Here is a 17,056-nt window from a genome sequence, read left to right on the forward strand (position 1 = left end):
ACCCAGGGAACGTTCTCTGAGAACACTTGGTCCTAAACCGAGCGGTGAGGTCCTCTACCTACTCACTCTCGTCCTAAAAACCCAGGGAACGTTCTTTAAGAACCCCTGGTCCTAAACTGAACGGTGAGGTCCTCTACGAACTCACTTTCGTCCTAAAAACCTAGGGAACGTTCTCTGAGAACCCTTGGTCCTAAACCGAGTGGTGAGGTCCTCTACGAACTCACTCTCGTCGTAAAAACCCAGGGAACGTTCTCTGAGAACCCATGGTCCTAAACCGAGCGGTGAGGTTTACGAACTCACTCTCTTCCTACAAACCCAGGGAGCGTTCTCCGAGAACCCTTGGTCCTAAACCGAGCGGTGGGGAACGCTCCTCGTGAACTCTCACTCTCGTTCAAATTCGTCTGGCACAATTAAACCCCTTCACACCTACAAACAGCTGTTCGGGGCTTGGGGAGCTTAATGTACTATACCCCGGTGACCGACCGGCTAAGAAGAAACCGAAGCCAAAACAGGTAGTCGACCGATGGTCAGATAAACACCAATCAGTAAAGGTAAAAATCATTAATGACCAATTAATATGTTTAATGGTCATATTAAATGTGAATATACGCTATTTATGAGTGATTGACAGGTTATATTGCACAAGAATCTAGTATTATTGGACAATTAACAGGTATTATTGAATTTGATTTTCTGGTTTAATGATTAATCAATGTGCTTGGCTACCACAAGCCATATAAATATATTATTCACGTTCAGGTAAAATAACTTTGAGCTATCCTAAATAAAATATAGACCTCTTTATATAACATGTCTGACTTGAGCGTCAGAGTGTCTTTTGCAGGTTAACCATCCATCGAAGGATTGTATTCTCAGAAAGGATTAAAACGATTGAAAGAGAACAGAGAAGGAAGGTCAACTGACCTTCAGACCAATTCTACCGAAACATAAATTAAAATATTTATAATGAAAATCCAACAAAGAATTTGAACATCATTTTTATCTACAAATATATAACTTTGAAAAAATAAATAGTAAATCATTGTATAATCTGTTTTATATATATATATATATATATATATCAACATGGAAAAAACAAAGAAAATAATAACCAGGAAAAAAATAATTATTATTATTATTTTGGTTTTGATTTTTTGCATTTTCATTTTTTGAACACATCACTCATTATCATTGGGACTACATTCGCACATAATTAAATGAAATGGGGACTACATTGAACAATTACACATTAATACAAATTTCATTCCTTCATTTAATACAAAAGAGAGATGCGCAACTTTAACATTACAAAACCTCAACTTCATTGCCCTAAAAACATTAAAGTATAAAGCACATTCGGGTCACCTAAAACACAGACAACACATCAATCTAAAAACACACACAACATAAATATATTCACCACACTAACAACACCCATCATTGCTACTAATAATTGAATCCTTTTCTTCAAAGCTTTCACAGTGTTCTCCATATCATAAATCTTCCTCCTTTGCCTCGCAATAATAACATCTCTTTCATCAACATTTTCTTCATTACACCACTTGAAATGGTTACAACACATCACATTACCAACTCCACTCTATTATTCATAAAAAACAAACACTTCAAATACCAACACATAAACAAAATAGGGCTTAATTAAAAATGCTTTTATTCAGATAACCTTGTAGTTATGGTAACTCCAAAAATATCTTCCAGCATTCTTTGAAGTTCTACTCATTTTTACTACTACCATCTCACCATAATTGCAAATGGGGATTATTCATACCCCTATTGAACCTCTAACATGTGAAGAATGACAACTTCGATGCCCCAAGCTATTGCAACAAGAAGAAGGAGATTGAGAAACAGACATGGCTCATCAACCACCAAGATTGAGAAGAATATTGCTTAACCTCCAACATGACTATGACTTTCACAAAAGAAAAGTAAAAACCCTAATTTGAGAATCCACCTCATAAAAATATGAGTTTCATTCAATAAAAATCCACCTCACTTACATTGAACATTTAAAAAAAAAAATTAGTATCATTTCAAACAAAACTAACAAAAATTAGGACCTTAAGCCTAAAATAAATTCACTTTATATATAGATGTAAATTTATTAGTATACTTGTAATTAAATTAATATAACATTGAGATGTTTTAAATTTGAATCTCTATTATTATTTACATGTGAAAACACACTTATTATTGTTCAATTTTTTTTATGATAATTAAAAGTGATAAAATTATTATTATTAATATCAAATTAAATATAAATAATTTCTATCATTTTATTGTAAATAGTTGTTACTTATGTTATAAATAGTTTTATAATTAAAAAATACTTAAATTAAATAATGCTTAAATTTAAAAAATATCAAATTGAAAATTTTAAATAAACAGTGATTAAAAAAATGAAATTGATAAAATAATTATTTTATTTTTAAAAAATAAAATTAAAAAACAAATATCTCTTTTTATTTATGGAGGTATATATATAATGAATTCTTTTAATAAAAATAAGATTAAGACTCGAATAAATAAACCAATCAATCTTCTTTAAATTTAATTAGATCAAAATAAACTTAAATTTTGAACGAAAATAATTAGACGATAAAAAAACTAAAATAAATAAATACTTTCTTACTAATAAGTTAAAAAAGAAAGGTTTAATAGCCTATGTTTCTAGTTTATTTTCCAGTCTTATCATTTTAGTAAATTCTTTTTTTAATTAAAATAATTATTCATTATGAAAAAATTATTTATTTTTTTATCATTTTAGTAACTATATCCTAAAATTTAAATAATTACTCTTAGTATTACTTATAATATTTTTTTTATTTCAATGATTAAATTTATTTTATTAGCTATATATCTACAATTTATATATACCTTTTTTATTTATTTTATTATTTTAATTTTATCATTTTAATTACTATTTTTAATATATATATATATATATATATATATATATATATATATATATATATATATATAATTTATAGATATTAAAAATAAACATACATATCGCAACTTGTATTTATTCAATGACGATTATAAATTATCTTCAAAAAAAGAATAATTATGTTTAGCGTAACTCAGGAAAATGTAGACAAAATCATGGGTTAAATATGTTTTTAGTCTCTTAAGTATCACATGATTTTGGATTTAGTCTCTAATCGAAACTTTGATTGCTTTTAGTCCTCATAGTTTTGAAACTGTTACAAATAGTCCCTAATTTTGGATGGCGTTAACTTTTGTTTGAGGTGGTTAACAGCCAGCCCACGTCTGATGTCAGGTATGAGTTTATTCTCTGCCATCTTTTTTTTTTTTCATTTTATTCCAAATTTGCACATAAGACCCTAATTTCTTCAATGTTTACATTTCAGCCCCTAACTTCTTTGCTAGGAGTTTCTTTCTTACCTTACTCCTCCACGTTGCTGCTAAGGAGAGTAAAGTCAGTGCCCTTCTTATCTCCTGTTCTACAACCATAACAACATGAACCACAATAATGATCTGTTGAAGAATTTGTAACCACTAACAGAGAAACAGAGAAAATGGAAAGAGGGGAAAACGAAAACCCTAGACGGAACACTTTGTATAACAGGAAGCATTGAATCCCTAAAATATCACAACATTCTGCGAATCAGAATAGCAACAATGGGGATTTGTACAGTTTAGCCTATCCCTCTTTCGAAATTTCCTAATGCTTCCTCTTTTCTCTCGAAGCCCTCTCTTTCTCATAGAGTAACCCCTCCCACTCCCACTGCCACACTTTTTTCTCGTACATTTTGTATCCTTTCAATTTCTTATTCAATCCGAACAAAGACCTACGGTTCTGTCTTTTTGGTGTTTTCTTTGATTCTTGATTATCTTCATGTGTTGTTTGGCGTTATTTCTTTAAATTTTATGGAGCCATTGTTGTGAATGTATTTTACTACTGCAATTGCATACTTATGACTTTTGTTATTGTTGTATTTTATTACATGACAGGATCTATTTTCTTGAGAAATTTTTTGCCAAGGGCTATACCTTCTGATGAAATATCCAGTGGGGCAAGTCAATTTTTCAATGAGAAACGCGTCCATGGCAGATTGATAATCAGAGCTTGCAAAAAGTTGAATTTTTTTTTTCGACCATTCCCTCATAACAGAATCGGGTGTTCTGATGCATGCAGACCAGTTTATAGCAGTGGCTCTAGCTTTCTCTCTTGACAATGACGACGCTATTTGAAGGAGATGACGGTGGCGCTTCTGTTCAGGGTTTGTAGGTGGTTGACTTAGGGTTTTTGTGGCGGGATGGAGGGTAGGTGGTGGCGGCCTTGCGTTGGAGGTTCAACGACGATTTGGGTTTCACCTTCGCGTGTTTATGTACTTTGGGAGATGACTGCCAGTGACTTAATCTAATTGCGATGTTCCTTCTGAACTCTAATTGCAAATGTTCCTTCTTAAGTGTAAGCATTGAAGATTAGGGGCTTGTGTGTAAATTTGAAATAAAAAGAAAAGAAAACGTGGTAGAGAATAAACTTATACATGGCATGAGACGTGGGCTGGTCGTTAGCCACGTCAAACAAAAATTAACGCCATGCAAAATTATGGACAATTTATAACAGTTTCAAAAGTATGGGGATTAAAAACAATCAAAGTTTCGAGTAGGGACTAAACCCAAAATCGTGTGATACTTAAGGGACTAAAAAACATATTTAACCCCAAAATCATTCATAAAAATCATATATGTAGTTTACCTTCAAATTAATTTATGCTAAGAGGTAAGTAAAATTTAAGGTTGTATTTGGCTGTAAAATACGAGCCCGATCGCCAGACCCGAACCATAGATCTCCACACTTGGTAAGATATTGTCCACTTCGCATCAAGTCCTCTCACGGATTTGCTTTTGGTACCACTCCAAAAGGCCTCTTACCAATAAAGGTATCTATGCGTATATAAACCCTTGTCCGACTCTTCTTTTATCCGATGTGGGACTTTGTTTGCACTCCAACATTTACAACTTCACCTAAGGTTTTATTTTTAATTATTTTACTGTCGTTTGTTTCTTTTATTTTATTATTTTTAATTAAACATATTTTAAATTCTTAAATTTTAGGAAAAAAATGAAAAGTTTAACAATACAATTTGATTTTTAAATTTAAAATGTGTTTAACAAATAGAAAAGGTTGTTATGGTCAGAAAAATTCAGAAAATCAGAAGATAGAGAAAGGAAAAGCTAACACGATTTGTGCGTATTTAACGGAAGGGACGACGTTGACACAAAATTTACTAAATAGGGACCAATTTTATATAATTTTAAAATGAGAGACTGAATTGATATTATTCAACATAGCTTACGATAAAATAGACTATTAAATCTTAAAAGTCTAATTTGCCAATAAACAACTTTCTGGGATCAAATGCATGCTCTCACAAGGCAATTATTGTTAAATTGAAAAACATAAAAAATTTCAATCATTTTTTTACATACTGTTATAAATAGTCCAACAACAGTAAAATGTGTCTAATTAGGTGTGACTTTTATACAAGGATGATCCAACTGGTCCCCACTTCCATGAGTTAATTATTATTGTAGGTGAAACGTGAGAAGAGGTAATATTATAGATAGAAATGATGTTATAAGATGAATGCAATTCTTTTCTAGTTTGTTTCCCAATGATGCACCCTCATACACCTTGTTAGGAATGGATATCATTGGAACCCCTTTTACCAGTTTTTTGCCTCTCAATTGACTCAAGCTTCTGAAATTCAGATGCCCAAACGATAGTGTCATAGCCATCCTTTCTCTTCAGTATTAACAACAGCTAAACACTGAAAACAATAACATTGAGATTCTCCTTAAACGTTCTATTTTTGGCAAAGGGGGCCTTGAGCACTAGACATTGTCTTTCATTAAACACCTTTATGTGTCTTTGATGCATTGTCACTGTGTAGCCTTTCTCCAGAAGTTGTTCCAGACTCAGCAAATTACTCTTCATGTAAGCGGATCTGCCATTCTTGCGAGTGATCAAAACCTTGCCAGCTCCTTCAGCCATGATCACTCTGTTATCTACAAATCTCACATTACTTTTTATGCTTGTGTCCAGGTTGATCAGTCATTCTCTCTTACCCGTCATATGGTTTGAACACTCGTGTCCAAGTACCAGCATGATTCATCCTCTACATGGCTCATTTTGTTTGGCAACTACACGTGGTCTGCTTCACGGTTACACCTGTCCAATGCATGATTTGGTTCTTGCTCACACTTGTCCTGTATCAACCTTCAGCATAAATCTTCTTCAGCATGCTCCATAGTACTCATTAATAACACATGATAAGATTCCAAATCACATGTGTTTTGTGCAAGATTCGTCTCTTCATCATTCTTGTTTTTCTTCACAACTTTATTATGCCAACACTCTACAAAATAATGCTCATATTTGTTGCATGCGTAGCATTGAATGTTCCTTTTATCATAGTTCTTTCTTCCTCTGCCTCTTAACTACCTTCCACCTCTCTTGTTTCCCTCTCTTTGCTCGCTGCCATTATCTTCAGCTGATTATTCAGAGGAGTTTTCATTCCTACCTCTAGTTTGTCCACCTCATGACCGTCCTTTGCCTCTTCCAACTCCACGGCCTTTAAACTCTTGATCGTTCCTGGCTTGTAAGGCTTGATTTGTGCCTTGACTCACACCTTTTTCCGCATTCTTCCTTTCAATCAGTCTCTACTCATGCGCTTCCAGAGAATTCTACAACTCTTCCACCCTCATAGTCTCAAGATCCTTGCATTCTTCTATGGCCACGACTATATGGTCATATTGAGAGGTTAACGTTTTGAGTATCTTCTCAACAATTTTCCTATCTTTTACGATTTTTTCATAGGCTCTCATCGCATTCTTCACAACTTGGATTCTTCCAGTGTACTCCACAATTGTTTCTTGCTCCCCATGCACAATAGTTCATACTGTCTTTGTAAAGATTGCAATCTAATCTTCTTCACCTTTCCCGAGTTGTTATAGCTTTCTTGCAAAATGTCCCAAACCTCCTTGGCCATGACAGCTTTTGAAACTTTCTGGAAGATTATAGCAAAGATACATTAATGTAACAACATTTTTGCTTTGCAGTCAAGTCGTCTATTCTCCTTGTACAGTTTCTTCATCTCTTTTGAATCACCCTTCGACGGTTCTTTGAAGTCTTTCTTTACTATCTCATCCACTTCTTAGAAGTTAAGAATTGCATCCATCTTGATGCATCAATCATCATAATCTTTACCATTAAATACGGGCAGATTGTTGTGAACCATTCCAGCCATCACTCTCACAAAACTTTCTTCTTGATGCGTTTTGTTTTTCACAAATCTTCACCAGGTTTCGTAACCTAAGAGCTCTGGATACCATTGTTAACCCAACGTGCTGAATGAAATTATGCAAAAGAAGAATAATGCAGAGTTGAAGTAATTATGCATAAACCAAGAGATAGAGAAAGTGAGATATGTAGCAGAAAAAAGAAATAGTCTAACTGTCATTTTGATAGTTATGGCAGTTTGGGTTATAAAAATACTTTCATCAGCTAAGTGTTTTCTTGAACAAATGTCTTTTTAATTATCCTTTATTTATTTTATTTAAGAAAAATATTAAAAGAAAATGCTAAACACTAAAACTATTTTTTTTGTAGTTTTAATAATTTATATACTTTTATTTTTTAATTTTCATTTTTTTTTTAATTATTGTTTTTGTTTTTATGTTTTTTATAATTTTTTTTAAAAAAATAGTGTAGAATGCAGCAAACAGACAATAATAAAAAAAATACAAAAGTAAAGAAATAAAACCAAAGAAAATAAAAACATCCAAATCTACAAACCATCGCCGGCAATGGAGATTGGGAAGTGGTTCGACTCTTTCGCTATGTTTCTTCACAGGCTTCCTTGTTGTTATATTAAGCCATAAGTGATGTTCATAGACCCAGTTTTCATTCAAAGTTTTGTTGATGATAATACAGGGAAAGGTAGCTCTGTGTATGAAGGTACCACCTCATGTTAGTTCTCCTGTGCGCCAAATTTGTTCAAGTTGTGACCACTCACCACTTCAACTTCAACTCCAAGCTTGGGTTTTCGGTTGTTTGTTTGTAATTAAGGAATCTGAGAAAGAAGGTGATGGCGTTAAATCATGATTGGGAGCTTTTAACAATCCAATGGGTATTGTCGGCTTGCTGATCAGAGATACCACAATTATTGCATGGGCTGGCAAAATAAACAAAAGGGACAATGAAAGATATATTCACAGTCACATCATAGTTAGTGGCGGGCCTCTGGAAAAATTAGATTTAATATTTTTTAGTGTTTTTCCTTCGGTGGAGTAGAGAAAATTAAGCAAGAGGTATGCAATAAAAGAGCTTCCATCTCCATGATTAAAGAAAGAAAACGATAACATTACTAAATTTATTCAAAATACAACATGTAAGCATAAAGGCATAAGGATTAGCGTGTGTCTCTGAGGTGTGTGAGATGAGCGATCAGCGCAGTTAAATTATTGTGAGAGGAGCCTCCATCCTCAAGAGCTTGTTTAGCCTTATCCGAAAACTCCTGTGCACGGCGTCTGATTTCGTCAGCTTCATCACCACCGTCCATCAACCTCCTCACAGCCTTCTCGATGCAATCTCTGGTCACCAGCTTCTCCCTCTCCCCGTAGCTGGTTTCTCTCCACTCGGTGGCGCCCACCTCCACCGCCACCCCACGCACCACAGTAACCAGCCTCTCGTTGTAGAACTGATCCCCTGACATCGGCCATGTCAACATGGGAACTCCAACTGTAACTGCTTCTAAAGTAGAGTTCCAACCGCAGTGCGTGAGAAAGGCCCCGACAGCATTGTGGGCCAGGATAACAAGCTGCGGGGCCCACCCTCTGATGATAAGCCCTTTCTCTGCGTTCCTCTCTTCGAACCCCTTCGGTAGCCACTTTGCCTTCTCCTCCTCGCTCTCATCCTCCTTTCCCTTCTTCTCCGGAACCACCCATAAGAAATTATGCGCAGCTTCTTCCAGCCCGCACGCCATCTCGAAAAGCTGTTTATCCGGAAACCGACACATGCTACCGAAACATACATACACAACAGATTTCGCCTGCTTCGAGTTCAGCCAACTCACACACTCTTCATCGCTCACCACGCTCTTTTCGCCCCTCTCTTCGCCGCCTTTCGCGACCAGACATGCTGGCCCAAGATGCCAGGCTTTGTGGTCCTTGCCTTTCTCGTAGTGCTGGATGTACTCTTCACCGTCTAGCTCCACGAAGTTGTTCACGATGAGACCGTCGCTCTTCATCTCTGTTTCCAGAAGACTCTCCAAGAAGGCGGTGACTCTCTTGGGTGGTCTCGAGCACAAGGTGATGCGGTGGGGAAAATCGGGGATGACAAAGGGGCCGGCGTCGGAAAGTAGTGCGGGGTTCGATCTCACGGACTCCATGGCGGCCACGGTGAAGAGGGAGAAGCCGTTGAAGGCGAGTCTAGTGATGCGGAGATTGTTCGCCACGTCGTGAACCCAGGGGTGGAAGAAGTCGGCGACGACGCAATCAGGTGGGTGCTGCTCTAGGAAACGGCTGATGGGGACGCGGAGGAGCATGCTGGCGTGAAAGAACTTTCGGGCGCTTTCAAGGTCATTGGCGGCGGAGATGAGTTCTGCGCCGTCAGGGAAGCCGACTTCTTGGGCGGGGAAGTCGACGACATGGAGGAGGAGGGAGGGGCTGGATTTGCGAAGGATTTGGGCGTAGGAGGGAGTGGTGATGACAGTGACGCGGTGGCCACGTGCGGCGAATAGTGTGGCTATGTTGCAGAGAGGAATGAGATGGCCGGGTGCTAGGAAAGGAATGAAGTGAATGTTGAGCGGTGGGTGTTCATTATTCATGACTCTGACAGAACGATGCTTTTCATCCCTTTCTTGATAACGGTGCTTTTGATATAAAGGAAGCTCCTCCAAAATCATTGCATAAAATATTATTTTATTCATACTAGTCCGTATAACACGGGATTTTCCTTTGTGTTTTTCTTTAACTTTGATTAGGAAGACTACTTTAACATATAATTATATTTTAATAGGCTATTTATTTTATAATAACTTAATTAAAATTCAAAATTTTAATAAAATATATGTGTTGTGCTTGAAAATGTTACAATAAATATATTGAAGGTGTGATGAAAATACCGTTAAGGGTAAGGGTGGGGGTTGCCGCTTCGAAATAGACGCTTGTCAGCTCAGACAGGGGAATATGAAGCGTTATGTTTTTTTTTTATTGTCAGATGCGAATAAATGTCATGTCGGGGTTTCGTGCTACCTGTCTTTATAAATAACGGTCGAGTTCGTTCGTGATTTTTACCTTTCTTTTTTACTGTATTTTCGTTTTCACTGTATTGCTTGTGTTTTTTCTTTTTTTATATAGTAATTGTTTTGGAAGTGAGTTCGGTGTTATCTGTCTGAATGTAAAGTTCAATTTTGAGTCTTCAATAGGTTGTTTGTTGATTCTACGTCGAATTAAAAGAAGACAGGTAAAAGATATTTTCATGTTAAAGTTAATAAAAATTTCACTGTTTAAATATTAATGATATATTGAATATAATTATTTTCTTTTTTAAATATTAATGATGTATTGAATATAATTATTTTCTTTTTTTTTTCTTATTTATATTTATAGATTACGGAATAGGCTTTTGATTAACAACAATTTCATTACAGGTAATCTCACTTTATTAAGTTATTTAGAATTAACATTAATCTATCTTTTCATAAGCTGATCATTCAGTCACGAAGATAGCTTGTGTGGAAGAATGGTCATTTAGTCCATGATATAATCACATAGTCATACGGTACACAGGTCTCACAAGCTCGAGTCTCTCTTGACAGGTGAATGGGTTTGAAATGGGATAACCAAGCGTCTAACTCTTTCTTTTCTTTCACTTTTGTATCACCGTCTAAAGAGTCTAAATAAGGAGTGGCCAAATGTACGCAGGCGACGACTCTTCTATGTCATCGGTGTTATTATCAGCCTTGCCATCCATTCTTGGATTAGTCGAGTGAGATGTGGACTCAGATGATGGTGTGGCCAATGTAAATAAGAATAAGGTTGTGCTGCTCGACGATGAGAATATTATCGTAGCAATAAAGATTGATGCGACGAACAAAGGGGATGGTTCTGCACGACCTTTGTTAACTGTTTCAAGCTATGATTTGGCACCCCATGAGGTGGGTGAGTTTATATCTTACTTTAGCACAGCTAGGGAGTTGGGGTGACTCACTAAGCAAACCACATTTGTGAAGTCTGTGAATAACGCTCGTTTCTTCAAACTTATAGTTTGTAAGAAAAATGAATGGGTATACCACGAGAAAGAGATCGCTTCGAAATATTCTTCTACATGTATTCCTGCCTCTTCAACGACTTGCTTGTCCGCTCCCTTTCAACGGGTTCCGGATGGGTGTGCTGAGGGAACTCAACCTAGTTCCTACTCAACTACACCTGAACGGGAGGGCCTTCATGCAAGCCTTTGAGGTATTGTGTTCAGTGCTCGACCCTCCTCCTGTATTCCTTGAATACTTTCGTAATTACTCGAATGCCAAGAAGGGATAATTTTCTCTTATCTCTAAGAAGGGGAAGTGGTTGTTTACCCTATTTAATCCCTCTTTTAAGGGATTCAAAACCTAGTACCTTAAGGTGAGGATAACAGATGTAGGTCGGTCCCAATCCCATAACCCATCAAGAAAACCCGAAAGAACTCAACATACAATAGTACACATATGAAAACCATAACCACACACCCATAGCACAACAGAGAATCGAAACCCATAAAGAATGCACCAAAGTAGAGAAACAAACCCATAATTTAGAGGCACAAATATGGCAAACAATAACAACCAAACCCAAAACTATATTTGGGTTACTCCTCTTACCTCGAATTCCAGTGAGACCCCAAGTCCTCTATACTCTCACATTTCTCCCTGTTAGATCCTATATAGATTTACATGGGTCCTCCCTTAGCTTAGTAAGGGCAAGTTGACTTGGTGGGCCAGGCATCGACTAGGTGAAACAACCTCTAGTTTGTTTACACTAACACATTCTTTATTCACTTCTTTATGAATGTTAACATGGAATAATCTAACCACCTGTTTAGTTTATTCATGAAGGAGTTTACTGAAAAAAATATAACACTAATAAGATCTGAACCTAACTATCTTCTTTAGCAAAAGCATTTGAGTATCTCATTTTGTACCGCTGCTATTCATTGGGTTTATTAAAGAAGAGGTTCACTACTAATGAGAATGAGTCAACCGCATAAGGAATTGACACACTCTCAACCTAAAATCTTAAGACAATGAATTAATGGATCTTTACCTTTATATGCTGCTCCACTTTATCAATTTTACTTAATATAAAACTTAGATTCTTAACACCACCATGTTATCCTAACTTAGCTAACGTAAGTCTCTAAAATTTTTCAATGACAGTATCAGTGATGCCATAACCATTCCACTCTATCTACCGTTGCAGCAAAACACTGATGTTTCAAAATACTCATGCCAACACCAAATGTTCTATTATGTGACATTGTCTTGAATAACAAGCTTCTTGTTTCTATCAAACACAGAGACAATTATCCTTCATTGTCATGGTAAAACCTTTCTGCAAACAACTGTCCTAGACTCAACAAATTCATTTTCAACCCAGGCACATACAAGACATCTTCAACAATAATTTATATACCATCATGAGCTCTCAACACCACTCTTCTAATCACATCTATTGTCTAGAATATTTCAACCAGAATCTCTAATTCATGCATAACAAAGCTAAACAGTTCTTTGGATAAACCTTTCTCTTGATACTATGTAGAAAACAAAAGGGATGTGTACACACATAATACAATAATACTTAAATCGATCTTATTAGCCAATGCTATACAAATATATATAGCATAAGAGTTAAAAAAAAAAAAAAAAAAAAAAAAAAAAAAAAAAAAAAAAAACTAATTAAACTGACATAACCAGATTTTCACTTAAATCCTAACACTTGATTCTTCTCAATTTATTTTATATTTAGAAGTAAAAATGTTCTTTTATTAATGTTGAATTGTAGGGTAAAAACTGTGATGTTTGTATATCATCGTCCATAACTAAACAATTGTGATTTTAATCTATACATTCAATATAATATAAAATTTTAATATTTATTATTACATTTTGGAATCATCTTACAAATTGAGTTTCACAATTAATATAACAAAATATAAAATACATACAATTAAACATATATTTAAATGAATTGTCCACATTCAAAATTAATTATACATTAACTTGAAGAAAAGACAAAAGAGATTATATCTCTCACATAATTAATAGCATTCACTTAAAGAGAGAGAGAGAGATGTTGCTTTTGGTATAAATTAAACCACGGATTTGGCTTCCTTCACAAAACATAAATCACTTTAATTAGTGAACTCTCCACAGCAGATAGAGTGAAAGATGCAAAGGCTAATCACTTTTGCGTTGATTCTTGCTTTTGTTTCACAATGTCTATGTGTTGATTATAACGTCATCGATTTTGGTGCTAAGGGAGATGGGAAAACAGATGATTCACAAGTACCAAGTTTTAGTTTCTTCATCATAATCCTTATTTTTTAATTTATTTTCTTTAAATTTCATTTTTAGAATTATGATTATATATATATATATATATATATATATATATATATATGATTAAATATGTTTGTAATTTTTAAATTTGGATATAAAATTAAAATTCATTTGTTTAAACTTTTTTTCTACGTTTCATCTTTATATTTTAAAAATGAAAAATATTTTTTTCTTAATTCAACGTTAATTTAGTTATTTTTATTAAATGACATTGTATATTTCATTTTAGTGTCAAGTAAGGTAAATAACACAAATATCATTCGATAATTTCACGTGAAAGTTAAAAATATTATATATATATTAGAACGGTGAAAGATGATCAAATTTACAAAATTTAAAAATTTAATGGGTGATTTTTTTATACATATTTTAATTTTCATTATTAAAACAAGATAAAACAACCTCTGTTACATACTCGTTAAATAATGTCTTAATTTATTTTTGTGCAGATTTCATTATATCACATAATTTCTTTTTAATTTTTGATTTTATAAAACTTACACTTTAATTAATATCTTATTTAATATTTAGTAATAATGTATATTATTTTATTTTTAACTTAAGGTTTTATTTAAGACTTTGACTTTTAAATATTATATCGTGTTAGCATACTTTAATTAGTATGCCTTACGTATCTCAAATTTATGATCCTAAATATAATTCCTGTATCAAAGATGTCCTCAGATCATCTCAATAACCATTCACTATTATATTTGCAACAATATACCAAATATTCTTTTAAAATATACAAGTTGTAAATTTCTAAAAAAAATATCTGTTTTATAATAAATAGCCAAAATTAATTATTTCAGATTTTCAAGGAATAAAATTAAAATATTTTATTAAATTAAAATCAATTTTTTTCTCCAATTATAAGTTGATCTTAAACTAAATATTTTTGGGTTTTGAATTGGTGGCAGTCATTTTTAAAAGCTTGGCAAAGCAGTTGTGGAGGAGAAGGTATGGCAACTCTAGTCATACCTGCAAACTATCAATTCCTTTTGTCACCCTTAATTCTAGAGGGTCCTTGCCAAGCCTCAAATATTCAAATTCAGGTATAATATTACATTCAATTAATAAAAAAATTATTTCTTTTTGTTTACTTTTTTTGCACTTTAAAATTTATATTTTTAATTTAATTAATCATCTCTTAAATGTTATTTGCATTTTAAGATTATTTTTTTCAGGAATTGATAAACATAGTAATTTTTCTTAATCATAATTGAATTGTTATACAATGAACTATTTTATTTTTTTTATTTTTGTTTCTCCCTCCATCTAATATGTTGGATAACTACATCAATGGAGTGACAGTGATGATTTCTTTTAATTGTTGTTTGTAATAACATGAAATCGGTTAAGAGTGACAGTTATTTAACATGTTTTTAATTAAAATAATAAAATAATTTGACATTTTATATTAATCACACTATTATTTTATATCAATTATATAACTTTATATTTTTTATTATGTGAAAACAAATAAACAAGAAAAGAAATAAAATAACGGTCATTGAGTTAATGAAAAATTAAAACATAGAAACTTTAAATATAAAAGTTATAAATTCTCAATAGAAAAATATAGTAAAGACTCGAATGAAAAATCCTAAAGTTTATAAGTTGTGTATCAAATTTCTCTCCTTCTATACTCACCCTTAGGTTACATTGTGTATTATAATAATTCTCTATCCTTTTGACCTTCTTTCAATATTACTATTATATACTATCATTAATAATAATAATAATAAAAAAAAAAAAATCCTTAAAATATGAATTTGTATTTTTCTGATTTAATTTTCTACCATTTTTTGTAGATTAAAGGAAAAATAGTTGCACCTGAGAAGAATAAATGGACATCTTATTATTTTACTTGGATTTTGATAACAAACGTAAATGGTTTGAGTGTTGATGGAAGTGAAGGATCAATAGATGGTTTGGGTTATAGTTGATGGTCATGCAAATCTTGTCAACGACCATCGGTTCGACTATTCATAATCACTTTGTCTTTTATATTAATTTTGATATTAAAATATACCAAATTTGTGATGTAAATGATGCAATGCAGGTCATCACTTTCAATGCATGCAATGATCTTAGCGTTAGTTACTTGAATATTGTGAACAGTCCAAGATCTCACATAAACGTCAACGGTTGTGTTAATGCCACTTTCTCTAATATCAATATTCATTCTCCTCCTAAGACTCCCAACACTGATGGCCTTGATGTCTATGCTTCCAAAAATATCTGGATCAAAGATTCAAATATAGCATGTGGTAAACCTACTTTTCATTATATATATATATATATATTGGAAGTGTCTCATCAATAATATATATGACATTATTAAGTAGTCTGATAGCAGATGAAATAATATATGTAACAAACTCTAATATCATGTTAGAAGTGAATTTTAAACTTAACTCAATCTCACAAAATTAAATCGATTTATAAGGTGAAGTTTGCATCCACCTATATACTATGAATTGGTCTTATCTCTAGTTTGATGTGGAACTTTCTACAACAATATAAATGGATGCAAACCTCACAATATTTATAGAGTTGAGTTAGATTTAAAGTTTATTTGTTAATATATATATATATATATATATATATATATTATAATATAATTTTGTATGTGAAATGTTTTTTATATGATAATATAATTTTTTTTCGTGCCATTTGTTAGAGAGAATGTTTTATATGAGTTATATAAAGTATATTGACAAAATATTTTATGATTTAATTTAAAAATAAAACATATTTTTTAGTAATAATTTGAAAGATAAAAACATATTTAACACTGTCAAATTTTAACAGTGATATATAATAAGTATATGTATCTGATCTTTCAAATTTTACATTGTCTTTCTGAATAGGTGATGATTGTATTGCCATCAGTGGTAACTCCTCTTATGTGAATGTTACTCGGACTGATTGTGGACCTGGTCACGGAATAAGATATATATATATATATATTAATAAGAAAATGATATTAAGAATTTCGGAAATTATCTTACAGCTTATCTGAAATCAATTTAAAATGAAAATAATTGGTGTTTCATAAATATACTAAGAACGTCCGTGATATTTTTTTTTAAAATAATCTTTTGGAATATAATTTTGAGAACGAAGGAATATAATATTTTTTTTGCGTAAAGTTAATATATTTAGTTATATATTCATATATGTTGATGAATTAATCAGCATCGGAAGCTTGGGTAGAGGCAATGCTATGACAGCAGAACAAGTTTATGTACAAAATTGCAGCTTCACCGGGACAACAAATGGAGCAAGAATCATGTCATTTCCCGTAAGTTTTTTTTTTTTTTTTTCAAATTAATTTATGTTTTGAGATTTTGACTTAAAAATATTTAAATGCAATACTTTTTCTTTTCTTT

General features: G+C 32.9%; 1 protein-coding gene across 1 annotated transcript; it reads right to left on the reverse strand.

Moving 5' to 3' along the window:
• Positions 1–8,370: 8,370 nt before the first annotated feature.
• Positions 8,371–10,050, reverse strand: LOC106773538 (UDP-glucose flavonoid 3-O-glucosyltransferase 7). Its single transcript, XM_014660224.2, has one exon. It carries the CDS (start codon positions 9,984–9,986, stop codon positions 8,469–8,471), a length of 1,518 nt encoding a protein of 505 aa, XP_014515710.1. The 5' UTR covers positions 9,987–10,050; the 3' UTR covers positions 8,371–8,468.
• Between the last annotated feature and the right edge of the window lie 7,006 nt (positions 10,051–17,056).

The sequence above is a fragment of the Vigna radiata genome, chromosome 9 (assembly GCF_000741045.1).
Source record: "Vigna radiata var. radiata cultivar VC1973A chromosome 9, Vradiata_ver6, whole genome shotgun sequence".
NCBI lineage: Eukaryota > Viridiplantae > Streptophyta > Magnoliopsida > Fabales > Fabaceae > Vigna > Vigna radiata.

What these genes read in the sequence shown, in the direction of transcription:
- LOC106773538 (XM_014660224.2), bottom strand. Translation starts at nt 9,986, where the DNA reads ATGAATAAAATAATATTTTATGCAATGATTTTGGAGGAGCTTCCTTTA.